Source organism: Haliotis asinina, chromosome 12, assembly GCF_037392515.1.
Source record: "Haliotis asinina isolate JCU_RB_2024 chromosome 12, JCU_Hal_asi_v2, whole genome shotgun sequence".
NCBI classification, from domain to species: Eukaryota; Metazoa; Mollusca; class Gastropoda; order Lepetellida; family Haliotidae; genus Haliotis; species Haliotis asinina.
Genome location: NC_090291.1, coordinates 15085706 through 15110687, shown reverse-complemented (window position 1 = coordinate 15110687; position 24982 = coordinate 15085706). Strand labels below are relative to the sequence as shown.

At 41.9% G+C, this 24982-nt stretch overlaps 2 protein-coding genes across 2 annotated transcripts in view; one reads left to right on the top strand and one right to left on the bottom strand.

Moving 5' to 3' along the window:
- LOC137257908 (protein arginine N-methyltransferase 7-like) overlaps positions 1-12408 on the top strand; it is a 19216-nt gene extending 6808 nt beyond the window's left edge. The window contains exons 5-14 of the mRNA XM_067795412.1: positions 2580-2692; positions 3055-3275; positions 3884-4067; positions 4382-4509; positions 4952-5078; positions 5655-5735; positions 6062-6199; positions 7615-7851; positions 8545-8699; positions 9715-12408. Of these exons, the coding sequence (XP_067651513.1) occupies positions 2580-2692; positions 3055-3275; positions 3884-4067; positions 4382-4509; positions 4952-5078; positions 5655-5735; positions 6062-6199; positions 7615-7851; positions 8545-8699; positions 9715-9955 (1625 nt within the window). The 3' untranslated portion in view covers positions 9956-12408. The remainder of the gene's footprint in view (positions 1-2579; positions 2693-3054; positions 3276-3883; positions 4068-4381; positions 4510-4951; positions 5079-5654; positions 5736-6061; positions 6200-7614; positions 7852-8544; positions 8700-9714) is intronic.
- LOC137257909 (phosphoenolpyruvate carboxykinase [GTP]-like) lies at positions 12200-24982 on the bottom strand. The gene is made up of 10 exons (XM_067795413.1): positions 24767-24982; positions 23412-23615; positions 22045-22232; positions 20264-20390; positions 18486-18703; positions 16553-16733; positions 15986-16078; positions 15290-15387; positions 15017-15179; positions 12200-14261 (listed from the first exon to the last, which is right to left on the bottom strand). The coding sequence occupies exons 1-10, from the start codon at positions 24948-24950 to the stop codon at positions 14065-14067; spliced, it is 1653 nt and encodes a 550-aa protein (XP_067651514.1). The 5' UTR covers positions 24951-24982; the 3' UTR covers positions 12200-14064.

The window sequence follows — 24982 nt, the reverse complement described above, 5'->3', positions numbered from 1 at the left end:
GTTCGGCAGGCCCATGTTGGATCTGTTTGCCACCAGGCTGAACTGCCAGCTCCCGATCTATGTATCCCCCGTGCCGGACCCAGCGGCCTGGGCCGTCGATGCACTGTCGTTAGAGTGGGAAGGGATGGACGCTTATGCCTTCCCTCCCCCAGCGGTTCTAGCACAGGTAGTGGCCAAGCTTCAGACCACCAAGTCCATCAGACTGCTTCTGGTGGCTCCCATGTGGCTTGCCCGGCCCTGGTTCGTTCCCCTTCGCAGACTCTGTCTGCAGGATCCCGTTCAGATCCCTCACCGGAGGGACCTTCTCATAAGCAAGCCAAGCGGCCGTGTTCACGAAAACCCTCAGGTATTCGATCTGCACGTTTGGCTTGTATTCAAAGGGGGCTCAGGAACAGTGGATACTCCAAGCGAGTAGCCTCGGCCTTGGCTTCCTCACGGAGGAAAACCAGTGGGGTTCCTTTTCCTCCTTCTGTGAAGACAACGGCGTGGAGGCCGGTTCTGCCACTCTTCCCCAGATAGCTGATTATCTGGTTCACTTGCGCAACGTTCGAGGGCTCAAGGCCTCCTCCATTAACACCAATCTGGCGGCCATCATGTCCGTTTTAAGGAAGAGGTCGCCGGGACTGGACATTTCTGTACTGAGGGAGCTCATCAAGTCTTTCCGACAGGTGGAGGGTCGGCGCAAGCCGAGGGCTCCTGAGTGGGATCTGGCAGTGGTCCTTGACCACCTCAAGTCAGATTTTTATGAGCCTCTGGAAGAGGTTCCCCTCCTCCGCGTCGGAGGAAGACCACCTTTCTAGTGGCCATGGCCTCGGCGGCCCGAATATCGGAGCTTCACGCTCTTCAGGCGGATCTCCTGAGATTTGAGGCCACGGATGGAGGATCTGCGTCCTTGGGCCTCGCCCCCGACTTCGTTTGCAAGAACCAACAGGCAGACGAACTGGGACGTACCTTCCACATCCCTTCCTTAGGGCTGTTGGTAGACCCGACGGAGGAGGGAGCACTCTCTCTCTGCCCTGTCGGGGCTCTCCGAGTGTATACCGACCGTACCCGCTCCCTTAGGCGGGGGCGGCGGAGGCTCTTCCTCCCTCACTCCCAGAGGAGCAAAAGGGAGATTGATCGGAGAGCTCTTGGGGTATACCTTCGGTCGGCCATCATAGAGGCCTACAAAGGCCAGGACAGACCTCTTCCGACTCGAACCAACCCACACGAGATCAGAGCCGTCTCGGCCACCATGGCTTATCACCGCAACATTGCGGTGGCGGACATCATGGCGGGCTGCTTCTGGAAGTCTGGCTTGGTGTTCGCCAACCACTATTTACGAACCCTCTCCAACGAGGATCTGGCGGGCATTTCAAGGCTAGGACCCCAGGTCTTTGCCCAGCAAAGAACGGGGGGTCCTTACCCTTTAATTCGGCGCGGGGCTGTTCCTCTTTAGGCGGCCTACACTCCCCCGCCTCTCGTATGGTGCCAAGCTGGGGACCTCAGCTACACACCCTTTTTGCCTCAAATAAACTTTTCTATTGCTTCTCTCCACTCCTTCAGTGTTGAGTTGTCTTTTCTCGTGTTGGGTTTCGTTTTGGGGGTTGTCGGCCGATCCCTCCTCCTTATCGGAGATGTCCGGACAGCGGTTGGTGTCCTACCCGCCCTCTAGTGCGGAGGCGGATGCCGGTGGATCGCTCTCCTCAGGGTTTCTTGGTTCCTCTTTACGTAGAGACGCACGGGCGAGGTCTCGCGTCCACGCTCTCAGCCCTCCGCCTCTGTGCCATTCTGGGCATTGTTGGCTTTCTTACCTGATAAGTATGTAAAAAATATAACATTTTTTATTAAATGTCATTTTTTATACTTACCTGGTAGAAAGCCAACAGTTGGGAGTTCCCGCCCAGCCTCCCCTCCTGAGGGTTTTGTTGTCTGCCTCGCTGGGTAAGGGAATGACGTGTCCAGGTCATCTCGTGATCTGGGTGACCTACCGCCCGTATGTTGACCTCGCATCTCTACTTTTTGTAGACTGTGTTATGAGAGAAATTGAGTAAGCGCCACGCACGTGGGCATTGTTGGCTTTCTACCAGGTAAGTATAAAAAATGACATTTAATCAAAAATGTTATATTATGTAAACAAGACTTGATGCATGTTACACAGTAACACATGATATACACAATGGAAAATGATCATTATGATCATACATGAAACACACTTGATATGCACATGATACAAGCGATATCTGTAATACTCTATACAAGACTCTATGCAAATTATTGACTGTTGATCAATATATTACAGCAACTAAGCGATTCTCTGAATGGCAAGATTCCATTTTCATTTCTGGTCAGCACGTTTCTTACCAAGTTGCAAGTTTTACTCTTTCCTGTTGCGATATGTGAAATTTAAAAGCAGAATATGAAGGTACTTAAGTTGTCCTTTTATCAAAATATGTGCACATTAAAACTTGTAACACTTCAGTTGATTCCTCACATCCCTGGAAGTTATAATGATTACAACCACTTGTTATAACTGATAAATAATAAATTATAAAATAAAATGCAATATGCATGATATGCACAATATTCTTTTTCCTCAGATGGTGACATGCCCCATAGGGCCAATGTTCTGGTCACAGAAGTGTTTGATACAGAACTCATTGGGGAAGGAGCCATTGGAACATTTAACCATGCTCACAGGGAACTGCTCGTGGTATGTATCATGTATATATATGAATCAGATCTTGTTGTTAAAATGTTCAGTTGTTAACCAATCAGATTACAGAACACATTGACTTTTGGTTTACAATTACAGTTAAAATTCCATGTTGGAACCAGAAAGTTAGGCTGGAATATGGAATAGACAGTTGCCAGATGAGACAGTGTTTTAATGATCACAATATTGTTGCGAAATGGCAGGACCAAACTTTTATGCGGGACTGTGTGCCAGATTTGACAGGTGTTGGTGTTGGCAGGTTTCACTGTAGGTGATCATTGGACGTTGTGGTGCTTGTTTTTAGCCAAGGCACCATTTTCTATCAGGACTTGATGTCAAGATATTTCCTCTTTTGCCAGGACGACTGTATCGTCATACCCCGAGCTGCAAACATGTTTGCACAGCCAGTGTCCTCAGACTTAGTACGACGCTGGAACCAGATTGACACCTCCAACATTGAAGGCAGCGTTCCATGTGAGGTGTCACGGTGTGGTGGAGCACCATCACTGCACGACCTCCAGCTGGACCAAATACCGGCACAACAGTTCACAGCATTGTCGGCAGCATTGAAGGTGTTTAGGTAGGAGACCTTTGTAAAAGCTTGACACTTTATCTTACCTCACACATATCTGTCATTTTCTGATTGGCTGAGCGCTCTTCTGTTATTTTCAATGTACTCCGCTTACAAGCGTGGTATATTGTAGCACTCACTCAGTACTTTGTGTTAGTTACTTTTTTTATCTTGAATAACATTAAATGACCCATGATACATAGAAATTACCAATATTTTATGAGTGGAAATCAATGGAAGGGAGATAACTCTAAATCTGTTTTTCATGTGTCATCTGCAAAATCTAGTCAAGGCTGCGAAAACATTTGCATCTATTTCCAATACGTAAATTTTGACAAAACACCCAAATGTTGTCCCAGAGAATATTAGGAAGGGGAATTACATCGCAGCGACTTTACAGAGACAATACATATGGGAAAAAACAGCAAGATGCAAGATTCGAATCATGTGCTTCACACAGGTTGGCTGAAATGTACACTCCGATAGCCATGCTTGAAACAGTTTACAAGGTTATAAAAATATTTCTTATTTTGAAGGGATGTAAATATGATGCCATGTAAATCATATTTGCGAGTCTGTCCAGTCAACCCAGGTCAAACTGATGATTGCATTTACAGGTTTGACTTCAACTGTAAAGGGGGCTTGAAGCCTGACCGGAGGAGTGAAGTCACAGTGTCTGCAGACAGTGATGGGACAGTGGATGCTGTCTTCATGTGGTGGGACTGTGAGATGGACCCCAAAGGGGAGATAATTCTTAGCTGTGCACCTCGATGGGCCCATCCAGATGGAAGCAAGTTGCCGGTATGGAGATATCGACTGATATTTGTCCCTCTTGTAAATATGGTGAAGTGTCTGGATCATGTTACTTTTATACCCATGCTTTATTCCATTTTTTGTTTTTGTAAAACAAACAGTTCAAACATTGTGCTGATAGCTGCCTTTCAGAATAAAACATTAATCATTTATCTCCATGTCTTTTCATTCCCAGAAATGACCGCATAGTGAAGATGCTGTTTACTGGGGTGATTTTGATGGTGTTGGTGGTATTTGATGATGATGATGATGATGATGATGATGATGATGATGATGATGATGATGATGATGATGATTTTCAGTGGCGGGATCACTGGATGCAGGCTATCTACTACCCCAGCAACCCCTTACCTGTTTCTAAGAGTGAATCTTTCACACTTGTCAGTTGCCATGATGAATACAGCCTCTGGTTTGATGTCACTAGGCAAGGGTAGGTATTGAATTTGGGGAATCACTTTGTCTCAAGTAAACAAGATAATGCCTTTCTAGTTTCTTTATCAGGCATGAAATGATTAAGTATTTAGCTGCTTCAGCATGAAGTAGGTCCTTAGTGACCTAAAATTTTTACGAGATCAAGAGATGTCCAAATGGATTGGGTGGTCAGGCTAGAGGACATCCTGTACAGATTGGGTGGTTGGATGGTTGGTTTGTTGTTTAGTTGTTTAGCATGACACTTACCAACATTCCAGATATATGGCAGCAGTCTGTACCTAATCGATACAGGACCAGACAATCCAGTGATTTACAACTTGAGAATCTATCCAGGAAACTGATCCATTTGGTAATCTCTTAGCAACTGGATACCTGATCCTGTTACTCATCAGACTACTGGATGTCTAATGTATTGGGTGTTTGTATCCTGTTTGTTCCAGAGATACATCACAGGTATTGGAGCGGCCATTGTGTACCTGTGGGTTCCACACCACTCTGAGTCGGACACGCATTGGAATGATGGGTGACCCACACCGAGTCAGTATCCTCAAGGCAGCTTTAAAGAAGGTTGGTATGAGAGGCTCGCTCCATCTTCAAGTTGTGCTACACTGGGGGATCATGACACTGTGTGCTTGGGTTACACTGGTGGATCGTGACACTGTGCTTGGTACACTAGTGGATCATTACACTGTATGCTTGTTACGTTTGTGGATCGTGACACTGTGTGCTTGTTACAGTGGTGAATCATGACACTGTATGCTTGTGTTACAATGATGGATCATGACACTATGCTTGTGTAATATTGGTGGATCATGACAGTGTGCTTGTTACAGTGGTGGATCATGACACAATGCTTGTGTTACAGTGGTGGATCATGACACTATGATTGTTACAATGGTGGAATATGATGTGTCATGACACTCTGTGCTTATGTTATACAGGTGAATCATGACACCTTATGCCTATGTTACACAGGTGATTCATGACACTGTGTGCATGTGTTACATAGGTGAGTCATGACCCTGTGTGCTTGTGTTACACAGGTGTGTCATGACACTGTATGCTTGTATTTCATAGATGAGTCATGACACTGTATGCATGTGTTACAAAGGTGAATCTTGACACTGTGTGCTTGGGTTACAGCATGTAAAGGAGACCAGTGTGTGTCTGTGCATCAGTGATGGAAGCCTGTTGCCTGTGATGGCCGCTTCAAGAGCACGGAAGGTAATGCATACATAATCTCAGTGAATGAAAGAATTCATTAGTATGAAGATAACTAATCAGGAATTTTCTGTACATTTATGTTCATGATCTTAACAGGTGACCTTTGCAGGAAACATGACTGATGTGAGAAGGCAAACATCATAAAATTCAGCAAGTGATAAAGGCAGCACATTTGTTTTGATTCCTGCTCTTCAACAAAATATGAAATGGTTCAACAGAAAAGTCTTCTCAAAAGTATGTTATCTTGTAGCAGAGAGAATAAGAGAAATAAATGTGTTTCTTTGTATTTTTTGACACTGTGATATTGTTGCTGATTTTGTTGCCAGGTGTTTGTCATTGAGACGAACCCCATGTACAAAAGGATCACTGAGGCACTCATCCAGCAAAACAGTCTCAGAGATCGAGTCACTGTCATTGACAAACAGCCTCATGAGATTAACCAGAGTGATCTCCACAACCTGCAGGTACATACTATGGGACACTGAGCAAGTGGGTGGGTGGATGGGTGGGTGGGTGAGTGAGTGAGTGAGTGAGTGAGTGGGTGGGTGGGTGGGTGAGTGAGTGAGTGAGTGAGTGAGTGAGTGAGTGAGTGAGTGAGTGAGTGAGTGAGTGAGTGTGTGAGTGAGTGTGTTGGATTAGCAGGGCTGTGGTCAGTGTATTTTCAGGGGAAATTGATTTGATTGTTGCCATATATTTTATGATGGTAAAGTAAGATATAGTCAAACAAGATATTTATTTAATAAAATACATACTATGTTTTCTTGACAACATGATGTCAACAAAGTTTCTGATCAAGATCAATCTATCAGGTGTTCATGCTGATGACAAGCATGAGTGCTGAAAGGCTGGGGGTGGCATTGGTCAATGGGGTAGCCTAGTGGTTAAGACGTTTGATCCTCACACTAAAGACCTGGGTTTGATTTCTCACATGGGTACAGTGTGTGAAGCCCCCTTCTGTTGTTCCCCATTATGATATCGCTGAATATTGCAAAAAGAGGTGTATAATTAAGCTTACTCACTCACTAGGGGACTATTGAGAAAACTGAGAGATGTCCCCCTATTTGTCGTGAAAATCTTATTGCTCTCCATTTGAAGTACAACTGTTCCTGATATAGGTGTTCAGAAAGCTGAAAAAAGAACTAGAGAGCCATGAGTTATTTGCGATACCTTTCTGTGTTTGAGGATTTGGAATAAGTAACATGAAATTTATAAATCTTTATCTGTACATCGATACAGACAGAGAGGCAGTTGAGCATATTAGGATACATTCAGTTCCTGGAATCTTTCAATCTTAGTTCAGGTATCATGAGTGTCCATAAGTAGGGATTTTATGGCTGAGCAATATGCGATAAGGCTAATGATAATAGATTTGGTTGTCAAGGACATAAACTAGTGGCTTTGGGGTTCTGTTTGGCCTTATGCTCAGATTTGTATCTACTTATTTTGGACTTACAGATTTTATCAGCATTTTAAAGTTTGTGAATCAGTAATAAAACATAAGACATCATGAACAACAACTTTTGGTTTGCTGTAGAAATAGTGCTTCATAACAGTGTAGGAATCTACACAAAAGCAACAAGTGCTTCATGACAGTGTAGGAATCTACACAAAAGCAACAAGTGCTTGATAATGGTGTAAGAATATAAACCAAACCTGAATTATTTTGGAATTATTTTTTATGTTTATGTCTCTAAATTAAGATAATATCAACAGATAGCTGAGTAGCCAGAAAAACATGGTACAGGATTGTACAAAAAGGGTTAAATGTTTTAATTTATTTATTTTTTAGATTATTTGAGGTAAGTTGGAAGTTAAAACCTAGTAATTTTATCTTTCTATAACATTTAAAGTTTGAAACAAAATATTGTTCTATTTGTAGGTGGATGTAGTTGTAGGGGAACCCTATTTCTCTTCCTCCATGTTGCCATGGCACAATGTGCACGTGTGGTATGCCATTTATGACCTTGAAGCTCATATTGCTGCCGATGCTGTTGTTCTGCCGGGGAGGATGGTGATAAAAGCTGTTGCTATGGACTTTGACCACTTGTGGAAGATTCGGGCTCCTGTCGGTGTTTGTGAGGGATTCGATATTACAGAGTTTGACCGACTTATTGAAGTAGGTGCCAAGATATACGTAAATTCCTGTGTCATTTGATGTCAAATATATCACTTAAGTTGATAAATGTTTAAACCTGAGGATTGTCCTGTTTGTGAGACATGATTTAAGTTTGACAAAGCAAATAATGTCTTTTGTGAAAGTGTCCTCTCATTCCATATTTGAGTATAGTTTCTCTCAGCTTGTGTTATTAAACTTGTATGTATATTTGTCCTTTCCAATTTTAAAGTTGATGTTTCAATTTAGGTAAAATGGTACTCAGTTGAGAAAATAAAAATACATAATTAAACCAGGGGCATGGAAATGTGCAGTCCCTATTGGTTGTTCCTGGACAAATATTTGAGAGTTGTTTATGATTTCACCAGTGAACATGCATTCTAGAACTGATTTTCACCAACCCAAGGTGATCAGGCCAGCTGCCTTGGTTGACACGTCATCATATCCTAATATGCATAGATTGATGCTTATGCTGTTGATCACTGGATTGTCTCACCAGTATTCCAGTTGACGGTCTGCAAATAAACAAGTCTGGACAAGACAATTTAGTGATTAACAGCATGAGCATCAATCTACACAATTCATGACCATGACCATCCAATTCTATTAGTCGCCTCTTACACTCAAGTTATAGATGAAGCCATTTCATTTTTTTTCGATTTCATCAGGATGGGGGGTCATTGTCTTTTTTGACAGAGTTCGTCTGATATATCAGACAGTAATGTTGAGCCACAGCCTCTGTGGGAGTATCCTGGTAAAGCGCTCTCCTCCGCTGTTGACGTCATACAGCTTCAGTACAAGGAGGTGATGGAGAAGAGTGTTGAAGCCAGCGTAGAACTACAAATGGAAACGTAAGCAGTGCTGACATTCTAAATATGTCCAAGTTTCATGTCCAACTGATTAAATTATCCCCGTACAATGAAGCTCCGGGATACACAAACAAGCTCCGTACATCCATCGTGTTTCTTGGAAATACTTGAGAAACCATTCTGTATCTAAGGAAGAGAATATATGGATATCGTCTTCTTTATTATGAGGAACCAGTCTAAGCAAACTTAGCCCCAGTGTTATTCGTTACACTCCTGCACTGGGTCTAAAAAACCTAGTAGGAGGTTTGCGTCAGGTGACCTTTGAGCGACCCATGACTGTCCAATAAAATGCAAGATGGCTAAATGGATTTAACCAATCAGACAACATCTAGTGTTTAGGGTTTGGTGGGACTTACAATATACACCAGTCACCGTCAATGATCTCTCAGCAAACAAAAATCCATATATAACACTGATATTTGACATGCAGTATATACGCTGTTGAGGTAATAGCTAATATTTCCGCATGCTGACATCCTTGAATATTGACAAAAATGCTATTTTCAGCGACTGTTTACTCACTGTTGTTGCATGCTTTGTGTGCATCACCCCCATAGCGATTGTAGGGAAAATAGCATGTGGAATCGTTTGGGAACAAACCTTTGCGTGGGTAAAAGTTCAAATGGTATGTGTGCATGTACACTTTTGCAGTTTGGTAAGCTGTGCCCTGATTGGTCAATCTCAAAGGTTACCTGAGACAACCTCCTACTAGGTTTTGTTAGACCCAGTCTAGGAGTGTAACGAATAACACTGGTGCTAAGTTTACTTAGACTCTATGAGGAACAAACCACAACACTGCCATTTTACTAATGTAGACAGACAGTAAGTGTTTGATCACATTCACAGTTACTCTCATGTAACCCTCTAAATTACTATAGTAATATAGTAATGAATTACGATTGTTAGTACAGTGTCGGGCACCAACAAGGTTCTCGCAAACTTCATTTGACATGTGGAAGGAGTAGGGCCTTGTCAGATTTTGAGGTTTTATTTACAGGAATGGCTGCCTGAATGGCATTGCTCTATGGACAGAGTACGAGTTCCGGGACACAGGGACAGTGACTACAGGTCCACGGAAAAGTCTACGCATCGGGGAGAATGTAGACTGGGATTACTACACAAGACAGGGAGTGCATCTGTTGAAAACTCCCCGCATCGTCAGTGCAGGACACACCATCTCACTCAAGATCCAGTTTAACCCACAAACTGGGGAATTTGACTTCTGTTTTAAAACGTGAACATGGTTGGACAGTCAGAGCAAGATACAAAATCTGAAGGGAACAATGTGCTAAATATATGTCCATGGTTTACCTGATTTTTTTATTCATTTTTTTGTTTTAATTCAAGTGTTTTTCGAGAGCAGACTGTGATGAGCTTTAAAGAAGTAGGGATTAGGACCAAGAAAGGGATCTCAAGTCAATGATAATCACAGATAGAGCTGGATTAAAAGAAGTTGCCAACAATATCAGCATTTTAAGGGGCATTTGCTCGGCAAACTTAGTGCATGTTGTAAAACCCGAGTCTGAGAGCATTCCAACAACTCACGACCAAAACTAATTTAAGAGTTCTCAAACTGTTGTCAAGAAATAGGATCAGTCTCAATTCTCACCTACTTTTCCATTAAACTTACCAAACTCAAGTTTGATGTGTTTTCAGAAACAACCAATCGCAATGAACAAAATTGTCACGTGATGTTTTGGTCGACTCAGTGTACAAAATGTCATCACTCAAATGACAGAAGAGTTTGACAAAATGTGCTTGACTTGTGAAAACCTGACTCTAACAACTTGAAAAATTTTATCGTGTGTTGTCAAACTTAAGTTTGACGTGTGAAGACCACTTTTGAGTTCAGCAAAACTTTTTAAGAAGGGAAATGCAAATTATCTGATGTATTCATATGAATTTCAACTTGATCTTTTACAATTTAACAACCACAAGATTGCGACAACATTAAAAGCATAGGGAAAGCTGAAATATGACCAAAATTAATTGGTACAATTTGTGAGGCTCCTTTCTGGCGTCCTGTCATTATATTGTTGCTGGACTTAACCTAAACGTGTCATTTTTCAGATGAACAAAATCTAACTGTCATATGAACGTATCTGATATTTCATAATGATTTCCAGTATTTTTTTTTTTTATCTCACCAAGGCATTTAATGCAAGGGGGATAAAGTTGAGGCCTTGTCCGTCTGTCCATCCTTCATCATTGGATCTTAATCATTTTGTGTGTGGAGCACTCAAACCCTGTTCAATATATTTCAACAAAATTTGGTAGACGTAACAAACAGGACAGAAGATGGTGCCTTTTGTTATTTACAGACTTTTGTCTTTTCTATTTTTCTAGGTTTCCATGGAAACGATTTGGACTTAGTCTCAAAAGGGAGGGGCGGGTTTCGTTTCCAGATCACAACTTGAAACTTCTTAATATCATTCAGCAAACTTTGTCAGATATGTGAGGCAGATCTTGAAGTGGTGCCTTTTGTTATTTACAACTATTTGTCATTGATATTTTTCCTTGTTTAGATGAAAACAATTTGGACCATGGAAACAATTCAGATTTGGTCTCAAAAGGGAGGGATGGACTTTGTTTCCAAAGCACAATTCGAAAACCTGTAAATATCTCTCAACAGAACGTGACAGATTTATGAGGCATATCTTGAAGTGGTGCAGTGTGCTATTTACAGATGTTTGGTATTTTGTATTTTCATGATTACCATAGAAGCTGAGCAAGACTTTAAGCAAATGTAAGTGGGCACTGTGGAGGTACGTCATCCTCTGATGACTCTCATTTAATTTCAAAATATCAACCTTCTCCAAAGAACTTGTTCATTATATGAGCATGCCTGTACCTGGTGCAGGAAGATCAAATGGCACAGTTATTCACTTTGGTATTCTAGGAATTGTGTAGCCTATGAAGATATGGGTTAAAACTTCAGTAAGATCTTCAGCTTCTAGACTAACTGGACCTATTTGCTGACTATGGTCAGATTTGCTGACTTTGTTGGCGCTTGTCATTGGTGCCCAATTGTATCGATTGATGCTCATGATGTTGATCTCTGGATTGTCTGCCCCAGACTCGCTTATTTACAGTCTGCAGGATCCCCTTCGCTCAAAATGGCAAGTACTAGTATACATACATGCTAGTATCGGTCAATTGTCAAGCTGTTCCTTAACTTATCTTTATTTAACAGTAAGCGAAGCAGCCATTTATTGTATTACAAATATTGTTACATATTAAGATTACAATATGAATTGCAAAAGGTTCAAATGAATTAATGCAATGTTGCATTAAATCGACTCTCGAGCCCTCTACCGACCAAATGTTATTATAAGCGGAACCCGTAGATTTTCTGTTCCTTGGAATGCAACTTGTGATTAAGGCCACTTCGGCAAACCCCGACAACATGTGCAACAGTTTTTGATGTACAGTGCTTTGGTTACATTCCTTTGACTCCTAATTTTTGTGTAAAACAGAACAAATTCTGAAGATTATATGTTTTAATGGTAACAGGAACAAAAGACATAATGCAGACAACAGACAAACTGCAGTTATTGACAGTGAAAATTTGAAAGTAATATATATTTATATTTATACTTTGAGTGCATATACTTAATCTCTCTTATTGCTTTAATATGTTGTCATACAAATAGTATTACATAATATTTGACTTCTCAAAAAGTTGTCCTTGGAACAGTATTAAATATATTGATTATCTTAGTGATAGTTAGTGCTTAATAAAAAAACGATAACACAATAACATATAACAGATAACAAAATAATATAAACAGATAACACAACTTTCTCATAATGTGCAAAATTTTGATCAACAAATATACTATAATCAAAGTCAGCTCAGGAAAGACAGTTGCATCATATTGCAATATTTAGCAAATGTTGACAGTTTTTTATTTTATATGCTAGGGGGATATAGTCAACGCCTTGTCCATACGTCTGTAATCTTTTTGCTTCTAGAGCATAAGTCTAAAACTATTCGATATTTCTCAACAAAAATTGGTAGAAACAGAATCTAAGATGGAACCTTTGGCAGTATGTTGATTTCTGTCTTTTTTATTTTTCCTGGCTTTGATGGAAACATTTTGGACAGCAGGGAGGAGTGGGCTTTGTTTCCAAAGCATTACTCAAAATCTGTTTAATATTTTTCTGCAAGACTTGGTAACTATATCAAATCAACCTTCACAGCTGTGACTGCTGTCTTTGTTGACACAGCCAAGCTCGGTTGCAACTGGGGCTAAGCTGACGTGCTACTGTGAGAATGCAGAGCCAGCAAAGGGAGGTATTAAAATAATCAGGATTTATCAGAATGGGCTCGGATTTGTTCGGAATGTGCCATCATAACAATACATTAGGACAATGCAGATGACTTAAGATACATAGAGCAAACTTATTTCTCCATTTTGTTTAAATTACCCTCTAATGCTAATATACAAGCAGAGTGCTCCTCCCCAAAACTATACTCTCCAAAAAATGTACAGCATCTTCATTTTTTTATAATTTACAATTAAAAATATTTAGGAGATTTATTGGAGTCAGTCCGTGTTGATATGATATTACTGAATGTTTGAGGGTGCATCACCATTTCAACTTCCTTACAACCATAGTTATTTGGAATGTAGTCGCTTGTGAAAGATGATTGGGGTATGGCATGTAATTTGCATGTATACAATTTTCATTTTAAAACAACTAGAAACAAAAACTAACAAATGTGTGTTGCAAGATGTGTGTCAAAATTTATGTTCTTGGTGATTTCTCGACCTTCTTGATAAAACGTCAAATCAAGAATGGGACCCCATGCACCTGTATGGGACTACTGCGTTGTGCATGTGCATATCATGCGTTGTGGGGTGGTAATAGAGGGAAATGGTGGTGCGTTCATAAGATGTCTGTCACTGAAACGTTTGTTAACGTTTACACTTCCTATCCAAACTCAAAGTTCATTATCCCCTACATTTTTAAGAGTATATCTGTGAACCCCATAAACAACTGAAACAATGGTACTCTTTCAAAATGTTTCCAGGTGATCTCAGAAACTTGATCATCCATATTGTCAACTGAAACAATGGTCCTTGGTCCAAAATATTTGCTTGAATTGATAAATTTGATTATTGATTAATCCACACTAGCAAAGCACCAGCATTAGCAGTGTGTGCATAGAAAATGTTATATGCTTGTGAGCAGGGTATGTTGAAAATGACAGATAAGTGCTCAGCCAATCAGAAGAGGACATTTATATGCGAGGCACGATAAATATTCATATCGCTAGACACTGGATCATGCATCTGACAACTGGTCTCTGGTGTCTGTTGTGCAATGACAGCAACAGTGATTACTTGTCTGGCAAGTCGGAGAAGTCCTTTTCCTGCTGGTCAAGCAGTGTAGACATGACCTTCGGAAGATCAGTGCCCATCTGGTCCTCCAGGAAGCGTCGTGACTCACGGGTGTCTTCCAACCAGTACTTCTTGGGCAGACTGAACAGCTCTTCCCAGTCAACAGGCTTGTCCAGACCATCCAGGTTGAAATCACCTGCATCACGGCACCACATGGCTATACCACTCATGGATCACATGGCTATACCACACACTGCATCACATGGATATACCACAAATGGGTCATATGGATATACCATACATGGGACCACATGGCTATGCCACACAGTATCACATGGATATACCTCACAACGGGTCACATGGATATACCACACACTGAGTTACATGGCTAAACCACACAGTATCACATGGATATATCATACACTGGGTCACATGGCTATACCGCATATGGAATCACATGGTTATAAACACACAGGATTATGTGGATATATACCACACATGGAATCACATGCCTATACTGCACAGGACCACATGGCTATACCACACACGAGGTCATGTGGCTATACCACACATGGAATAGCATTATACCACACAGGGTCACATGGCTATACCACACATGGAATCACATGGTTATACCACAAATCTGGTCACATAGCTATACCACACGTGAAATCACATGGCTGTGCCACACATGGGTCCCATGTCTATATGACACAGTATCACATGGATATGCCACACGTGGGTCACATGGCTATATCACACAGTATCACATGGATATACCACACACTGGGTCACATGTGATCCGCAAGAACCGCCTCCATATAGCTGTCATATTGATTATTGCGGCATGAAACAAATCCACTAGTCTTCTGAAAAGCATTTGTTTCTGAAGACCAGCTCTAACCAGGATCTTCAGAGGTCAATGATAACTGTCACTAAGACATGCTATACCTTTCTTGGGCACGTATCCAGCAGGGGTCTTGATGGCTTCCACCTCTCCATCACACCGCTTCAGGATCCAGTCAAGGACACGGATGTTCTCACCCAATCCAGGCCACAAGGGCTTACCATCACCATCAGCACGGAACCAGTTCACATGAAAAATCTTGGGCATCTGGACACCACACCAAGTTTTGATATAGTCACATGGTTGAACATAACACAAAGAAATTTGCTCAAACATTATTCGGGTATTACATGGGCAAAAGAGATTTATAATTCTACCTTTCTCTCTGGCTTCTTCATGTCCAGCCAGTGCTGCAGGTACTTCCCAAAGTTGTAGCCAATGAATGGCTGCATCCCCATGGGGTCATGCGTCTTCCCTGAAAATGACATTTTAGAGATCTGTTGTCCACATGCGACAAAAGACTGACATTGTGATCTCTGTCACAAGGGTAACCTACTGACATTGTTACCTCTGTCACGTGGGTGATCTGACATTGTGACCTCTGTCCCATGGGTGACCTACTAACATTGTGACCTCTGTGACATGGTAACCCATTGACATACTGACCTCTGTCACATGGGTGACCTACTGGCATTGTGACCCCTGTCACATGGGTGATCACTGACATTGTGAGATCAATGACCTCTACACGCATTCTGACCACATCAAATGTTTGAGTGAGTACGTTTTTGCACCGCTTTGAGCAACATTCCAAACATACCACAATAGGAGACACCAGACAAACGGCTTCACACATTGTAGCCATGTGGGGAACAGACCCCGTCACGAGCGGACATATCAACCACTAGGCTATCTCACCGGCCCGTGACCACTACTGACATTGTGACCGACGTAACATGGATGAACTGTGATGACATTGTGACTAGATTTGATAAAAGTACATACGTTCATGTGTGTTCTGCACTTTCACAAGACGACACAAGGACATTTTGCCCTGCAACAGGATAACAAACCTGTGTCTCCTGCAGCTGTAGCTTCAGACTTGACACAAGCTCCCAGCAACACCCCATGCTCCCAGCTGAATGACTCCACCACCAGGGGAACACCTAGAAAACCCACAGGTTCCATTTAAGTCCTTATTACGGTCATTTCAGCATTCCCTAAAAGTCATCAGTTTAAGAATCTTATCCTTGAACCAGAAAATAAAGACATGAGTATTTTCGCGAATTTCCGGGATTTTTTTTCATTGGTTTAGGGATTTATGTAAATCCGCAATAAAAGACCCCGTAGACCCCCGGGTAAATTTTCACTGTTTTTTTATCCCGTTCTCATGTCAGAAAAAAAATTACAAATAATCTGAGCCATATGATGTCTATCAGTATAATAGTTCTTCTCCTTGAAAGCCTGTCAAAAGACATTCCCGTTGGATGTTGTGCAACTAATGAAAGGCGTGTAAATAGGGGGTGCTGTGGGAATAAAAAATAGAATTCGATTATTGAGATTCAAATATTAGTTTTCTTAATTCACAAATACTGACTTATGACATCCATTAAAAATGTTTGTTGGTTGTCAACATCAACCTCTTGGTCTGCAGCCGCCGAAGATAATGGCACTGATTGGTACCCCAGCTGGATCCTCCCACTTGGGATGAATGATAGGGCACTGACTGGCCGGTGCCATGAACCGAGAGTTGGGATGAGCAGCCAAGCCAGGGCTTCCAATACGCCATTCCTGGTTCAGCCATGTTGTCATTCTCATATTCTGCACAACATACAGGGGTAAATCCTGCAGTTATGAAGCTTACTTACATTACTGGCAAACAAGGATAAGTTGAGCACCTACCTGACAATTGACCCTTATTAGTATGCATGATTACCACCCACTGGCGCTTGCCAGCGAAGGGACCCCAGGTAAAAAAAAGTATCGACTTGCTACACAGAGAGTCCTATGAGCAGGGCGTGTACGGAATCAGTTTCATCGTCATCTACTGCATGTGCACTAGCCTCCATCTGCTCTACCTTTCATAAACCTTTCACCAGAATCCTCAGAATCCTAAGAGTGAGTGAGTTTACGCAGTTTTTAACAATATAACGTCAGTAAACACCATAAATGGGCTTCACACATTTTACCATTGAGGAATCGAACCTGTGTCTGCGGTGTAACAAGTGAACGCTTTAACCGCCTGGCTACCCCACCGCTCTCAGAATCCCAAGAAGTTCAGCAAACGTCACCTGTGGTTTGACTGAGAATTAAGATGCCTGTACGTGCAGTGAGTATGATTGTGCACCACTTTTATCAATGTCCCAGAAATGGGCGTCACACATTGTAACCATACGGGGAATCAAACCTGGGTCTTCGGTGTGACGAGCGAACGCTTTGACCACTTGGCTACCCTACCACGCGCGTCTAAGTACAGTAAATTAACTGATTAGTAAGTCAAACAAACATGACCTGTTTTACTGAGACCATAAAAAAAACCATGTGCACCAACTGATTGAATTGGAATGTTGTCAAGCAAGATATCCTGTTTCTATGAGTTCACCAAAATAGCCTCTTCTATGATATGTCCTATCAAAGCAACAGGTGCGTTAAATGAGGCGCCCTTTAGACTTTTTTATGCGTTGAATACACAACATCTTCAAATAATGCTTCCATCAGCAACTGAAGGATAACAAAATGACCTAAGGTTTTGAAACCCATACATCCACCATGTGATGTAGTGAGTGAGTTTAGTTTTACGCCGCACTCAGCAAAATTCCAGCTATATGGCGGAGGTCTGTAAATAATCGAGTCTGGACCAGACACTCCAGTGATCAACAACTTGAGCATCGATCTGCGGAATGGGGAACCGATGACATGTGTCAACCGAGTCAGCGAGTCTGACTACCCGATCCCGTTAGTCGCCTCTTACGACAAGTACAGTCGCCTTTTATGGCAAGTATGGGTTGCTGAAGGCCTGTTTTTCCTTGAAATTTAGAAGCCCCTGCAGCACCAGCAGACTGAGCTGAAGGGTTGTTTCATTGAGCTCACAAAATGTAATCCACCCTGTCATGAGGTGTCCAATGAAAGTAATTGATTACTGACTCGTGTTAGGAACAGGTTAATATCTCATAAATGATGACTGGTTCATTACTAACCAGTAATCATTGAAAACAAATTGGTTAGTATCATTTTTCAGATTTTCCTATTCAGGTTGCAATTGCAGATAAGCTTGACATGATGCACCTTTAACGTGATGAATAATATATCATGAGCATAAACTTCCTTGAGTCTTCATGAAATATTCAGTCATATTTCAGTTAATGCAGTGAGTTTTCTAACATTTGAACACGTTTTTAGGCCCCTGGAGCTTCACAGATATGTTCCGTTGTCAAGTGTTTCAAAGACGAAAACCCAGTAGTTCCAAAATCGTTTGTGTTCGATCATGAGAAAAAATGATCGATTGCTTGGTCGTTTGGTCAAGGCGAGTAAGCTTCGATTCCTTCAATTAAACAGAACACCATTATGACTTACCTTATCCACTTCATCTTCCATTCCCTCCCAGAAGAATCCTCCGTCAGCAGTCTCCGCAACATTGGTGAAGATACAGTCCTTCTGGAATGTGAGCATCGCATTGGGATTTGTCTTCGAGTTGACCCCTGGTGCCACGCCGAAGAAGCCTGCCTCGGGATTTATGCCTCGAAGCTCACCGTTCCCTGCGTCGTTAAACTTCATCCAGGCGATGTCATTCCCTACACATTAAAACAACGTCCATGATGTTGAACACAGAATTGTCTGGTACAGAGTAATTTGTTACAGGTAACTGCCATACAACTGGCGTAGCGTTAAAGAAGAGTCGTCAGCAGATGACAAAGAAGAGTCGTCAGAAGATGACAAAGAAGAGTCGTCAGAAGATGACAAAGAAGATGACAAAAAGAGTCGTCAGAAGATGACAAAGAAGAGTCGTCAGAAGATGACAAAGAAGAGTCGTCAGAAGATGACAAAGAAGAGTCGTCAGAAGATGACAAGGAAGCGTCGTCGGAAGATGACAAAGAAGATGACAAAAAGAGTCGTCGGAAGATGACAAAAAGAGTCGTCGGAAGATGACAAAGAAGATGACAAAGAAGAGTCGTCGGAAGATGACAAAGAAGATGACAAGGAAGAGTCGTCAGAAGATGACAAAGAAGATGACAAAGAAGATGACGAAGAAGGGTCGTCAGATTATGACAAAGAAGATGACAAAGAAGATGACAAAGAAGGTGACAAGGAAGAGTCGTCAGAAGATGACAAAGAAGATGACAAAGAAGATGACAAAGAAGATGACGAAGAAGGGTCGTCAGATTATGACAAAGATGATGACAAAGAAGGTGACAAGGAAGAGTCGTCAGAAGATGACAAAGAAGATGACAAAGAAGATGACGAAGAAGGGTCGTCAGATTATGACAAAGAAGATGACAAAGAAGATGACAAAGAAGGTGACAAGGAAGAGTCGTCAGAAGATGACAAAGAAGATGACAAAGAAGATGACAAAGAAGATGACGAAGAAGGGTCGTCAGATTATGACAAAGATGATGACAAAGAAGGTGACAAGGAAGAGTCGTCAGAAGATGACAAAGAAGATGACAAAGAAGATGACAAAGAAGATGACGAAGAAGGGTCGTCAGATTATGACAAAGAAGATGACAAAGAAGGTGACAAGGAAGAGTCGTCGGAAGATGACAAAGAAGCTGACAAAGAAGGTGACAAGGAAGAGTCGTCGGAAGATGACAAAGAAGATGACAAGGAAGAGTTGTCAGAAGATGACAAAGAAGAGTCGTCAGAAGATGACAAAGAAGATGACAAGAAATAATCATTAAGTCCAATTTGATTAAATTAGGCAAAGTTGGTCACCTTCTCTGGTACAAATCAAATCATGAAAAATATCGCGGAACAAACCAAATCTAACACAGCTAGAAACTGTCTGATATGAACATGTTCATGCGTTCATGGGTCCTCTAGGCATGTCTAGGCGACTAATGTGAACTGGTGATCAGGCTAGCTGACTTGGTTGACACATGTCATTGGTTCCCAGGTGCGCAGATCAATGCTCATGCTGTTGGTCATTATTTACGGACATCCGCAATATAGCTGTAATACTGCTGAGGGACGTGTAAAACTGAACTCATTCACTCAGTAACATTGCACTAAAGTAACCATAGTGACTTACGATCACCGTAGTGCTTTGTGAAAGGTGGCCCTAGTTTGCAATTTCTAACACAAACTAATAAATGCAGACCTGAACAAAGAGGAAGAGGGCACATCATAAAACCTACCAACAACCTTGACCTTGAACCCAGGAACGCTGGGGTTGATCATTGCCAGGTTAGTTTTCCCACTCTCACTCGCGAAGGCAGCAGACACGAACTTCTTCTTGCCAGCTGGGTCTGTGACGCTCATGATCTGACAAGGAAACAACTCTGTAGAATTTTCCTGAACATATCTGCACAACATGGAAACTCAAAAACAATCTTTACTGTATATTTGTCTGTGAATAAAGTATCGATCACTACATACTAAAAATTACGGTTTTTTTTCACTTTATAACCCAGTTGCCACAGTAAATGAAACACAGATTAGCCCAAATTATTTAGGATTGTCTCAAATTAATACATATCACTACTGACTGTGAAGGCTTGACTGTTTCTACAGTGCCTTCTAAACCTGACAGCAGGTAATAGGCCGGATTTCCACTTGTAGGCGGTCCATATTGGGTCCGTATAGGACAGGAGGTATGTGCATTCCAGGACATTTCACGATCCTGTAAAGTTTTGTCACTTTTGTTTCACCCTTGCTGTCCGTTCTGTCCCGGTTCTCACACCAAACTTCCTTGTGTGGTATCCGATTCGTCCCGTTTTATGACTACACATCCAGGCTTCATTCCATGTCTGCAGCTGATGCTTGCCTTCTTGTTGACGCAAGGACTCGATGGAAGCCCCCAGCAAACATACAAACACACAATCTTCTTCATGTTCACTGAACCTAAGGTGATGTTGACAAGCACTTTATAAATCGATGTTAAATCGGATGTTGGTAACTCAACCGACACACAAACTCTGAGTTACCGACATCCTCGCTCGATTTTATAAACGCTTATTCCTCCACACATAGACCTAAATAAGCAAATTCAGTGAACTGAATGTATTTGCACCATCAAAGTTTATCACTGTGTTAAATAATTTTGATAGTTTACACGTGGAAGACTGTTAACTCGAGGGAAATAATCGCCAAGCGATCTGCCGCCATTTTTGGCATGCTGGTAACGCACCTTAAGTACAGTGATAATGGGGGTTCATGCTGCTCAGCGTCTCCTTTCACAAACCACCAAGGTGATCGTAAGTCACTAAGGTAACCTTAGTGCGATGTTAAAAAATGGGATTAAGGTCAACCTTAGTAGAGGTTGCTTCGTGAAAGGAGCCCCCGGTGTCTCAGGATACAACGGCTGCTATTACTTGGGTGGCCTTATTTTTATACCTTGGTCACAAAAGTGGTCCAAAGCTGCTCTGCGTCCACGTTTCATCCGTAGAAAGTCTTGACAGATTGCACAAAATATGTCAAAACCTTGATCGAAACGCGAGGGACCCCTCCGAACGCGACAGGTCAGGAGAAAACGTAATGACATCACTTGTGGACTCAGCAGCCTGTTGTTCCAAACGGTCCATCACAGATACATTAACAGGACCAAACCAAACTTGACTTTGGAGGGAAAAATGCCCCAAATCCCACGAATGCACTGTAAACAACCCTGACTATATGGATCCTACCAGGCGTCTATTCTGAATCAAACCCTGAACAGGACAAGCAAGGGGTACAGTGGAACAATCCTTCCCTTTAATTATCACAAGTGAAGCTTTTGGGGTCGTAGGTCTATCCTGTCCTTCTCACGAGGCAAATAACTGTCGATGAGGACCCATCTTCTGCTATCCTGCCCTTGAACTTTTAGAAGACAAGCATGGGGTGTTGTGAACACATTCTACTTAATATTCTCACAAGACAAGGACTGGGTGCTGAGGACATTCTATCCCAAAAGATGAAGCAGGTAGAGAGCCAAACTTACCAGCATGTGCTCGGCCATCCAACCTTCGTCCCTGGCAATAACACTGGCAATTCGTAGGGCAAAACATTTTTTGCCAAGCAGTGAGTTGCCTCCATACCCACTCCCGTAGGACATGACAACACGATCCTGAGGGAGATGAGCAATGATGGCTTTCTCCGGGTTACATGGCCAGTTGTTGGTCACCTTCTCTGGAAATACATGACCAATATACAATGGAAGCTGTCTAAACCGGCACTCATTGGGATTGAATAGATAATCCATTGTAGACAATGTGCCGGATTTATATAGCTGATGGTAAATGCACAAGTCACGATTAGGACGGAGATTTCATGCCGGTGTTGGCAACATGCCGGAAAGGAAAGGTTTGGGCAGCATAAAAAGTACATGTACCGTAAAACTTTCATCTTGTGTTGGAAATAAGTTAAAATCTGTGATTGGACAAATTTAGATCAGAGGTGAATGACAAAACATTTTTCGAAAATTACACTGCAATAATATGCCACTTTATGCTGCCAGTTTCTAGGGGTGAAACGGTACGTTCTTGCCACGGTACGGTACGTTTTGTGGTACAAGGCCTTCTGTTCGGTATAAGAGATGTGATCATAAGAAAAAGAAAATTGACTTGAAAATTGTTTAATAACAAGAACCAAAACAACACCCATAGTCTTTGTTATTTTGTATGAGCAAAACTGTCAGTTTATGCCTAGTTAGAAATGACGGTAGGAAAACCGAAAATAACCGATTTCAGGATTGCATAACGGTACACCTAACCGAAGGCAAAATACTGTGGTATACCGTTTCACCTACCACTTTCTCTAAGAAATATGGAGTGTCATGTCATTTTCCAGTATCACTGGGACACATAGCAAGATTACTTACAGGTTGGTCTAGAAGTTTGTCAGAAGGTGCTTATTGAAGCAGAGCACTAAATACGGTAGCAATATTCTGGCAATATCTAAGTCGGAACAACAGAATGGACTGTTCCCCGCAGGGAGTGAACCTTTGAAGATTGGATCTATGAATGATTGATTGATTGATCGATCGATTGACTCAGCAATATCACAGCAATATGGCAATATTACTATATAAACTTCCTACAAAACCATTTTCATTGTATATTGAGCAAATGGTTGGTTAGATTGTTGTCAGCAATATTTCGGCAACCTGGCAGCAGTCTGAAAATAATCGAGTTTGGACCAGACAACCCAGTGATCAACAACATGACATGTGTACAACCAAGTCAGCGAGTCTGACCACCCGATCCCGTTTGTCGCCTCTTACGACAAGCATGAATTACCGAAGACCAATTTTAACCAGGATCTTCACGAATTTGTTGAAAAATGAGCGGTGATGGTCTGAAGACTTACTCTTTACAGGGCGAGGGCATCCCACGGAATGCACGCACTTGACAAAGTCACCATGTTTGAGCACCTCCAGGACCTTCTGGGACACCTTGGTCATGATCCTCATAGACAACAGCACGTAACTGGAATCGGTCAGCAGGATGCCGATCTTGGACATCGTGGAACCCACGGGCCCCATACTGAAGGGAATCATGTACATGGTGCGTCCTGAAAAAACAGTTTGGTCCAACATTAGTGGTCGTAATTGGCACTGGAACATGAACATTAAAATCAGCTGGCCTGGATATTGACTGATTTTGTTTCTTAATGCCGAACACTAGTGCTGTATGATGGTGATTGGTAAATAATGAAATCTGGACCAGACAATCCAGTGACAGGTGACATTAGCTTCGATCTACACAATTATGATTCCATGAAGTGTCAACCAAGAGCGGACGCCTGACCGCCAGATCCGCTTAGTCGACTCTTTTGACGTGTGTAGGACGCTGAAGACCAAAATCGTATCCTGATCTTCACGCGGGCATAACCTACGATCTCATGACAGTCATCACATATGAATTATACCTTTTGCTTGTTTAAAGACTTTTGACAACCAACAATTTGCCATCAACAAAGTTGACTTGACAAGCAAGTTTTCACATAAAATATGCTTAAAGGTATTGAGAAGACAGTCCAGTAGTTATTGCACATTTGCAGCGTTCTGCGATAGTACAGAAATATATTTCAAGTGTCGTCTGTACCTAAGCAATGACAATCAGTGGTGTGAATGTACAGGTACCGACATTCTACCTGCGATGTGATATATGACGATACTAAGTCACGACGATATATTGCCGAAGTATTGTGCAGTGAAGCTGCGATACGATGTGAATCCCGATATAAGGCTGGTGATCGTATACATATCACAATACTAAAATCTTTTATGAAACACCGCGAAATAAAAACAAAACCACTTTAAAGTATTTCGTTAAATTCCGACCTTGTTTCAAAATGTTCGTACGGAAATGAGATAATTAAGTTTATTCACAAACTTTGTGAATGTTACTAAAATGCGAGCGTTATGTTTGACACAGTTCCTGTGAAGTGAAACTTATGAAGTGAAAACTAACTGTGCATATATTTAATCATCAAACAAAAGTAAGTGGTGTTTCTCTCGGTAGATATTGCGCAATAATCAGACATAAACATTGATGTATCGTGGCTCATCTGAAGTATCGTATCGGGATATAAAACAATGTAAAACTTTGTATCGATTCACTGTATCGGCGAGCCATGGATCGATGCATTGATGCCTATCGATGAATCGCCACACCGCTAGCAATAACTGACAAGTGAATTCAAAATGTCCTTGACCTTACCTTTCATGCACCCTGGAAATCGCTCATCAAGCTCCGCCTTCATGTCCTTGGGATTCTTCCACTGACCTAGGATGCCCTTGACCCCTGCTTTGAAATGTGGAACGGTCTCGTACTGATCCTCTGTGGAGATCCACGTCTTCCCTTCCACAACATCCGCATCACGTGGGTCGGGTAACTGCAACATCCCCAACTATAGTAAACTCAAATAAATCTGTA

What these genes read in the sequence shown, in the direction of transcription:
- LOC137257909 (XM_067795413.1), bottom strand. Translation starts at nt 24,950, where the DNA reads ATGTTGCAGTTACCCGACCCACGTGATGCGGATGTTGTGGAAGGGAAG. An exon ending in ATGCCCTCGCCCTGTAAAGA is followed by an intron (nt 22,233 to 23,411) that starts GTAAGTCTTCAG and finishes ATGTATTTCCAG; the next exon opens with AGAAGGTGACCAACAACTGG. An exon ending in GTTCAAGGTCAAGGTTGTTG is followed by an intron (nt 18,704 to 20,263) that starts GTAGGTTTTATG and finishes TTTAATGTGTAG; the next exon opens with GGAATGACATCGCCTGGATG.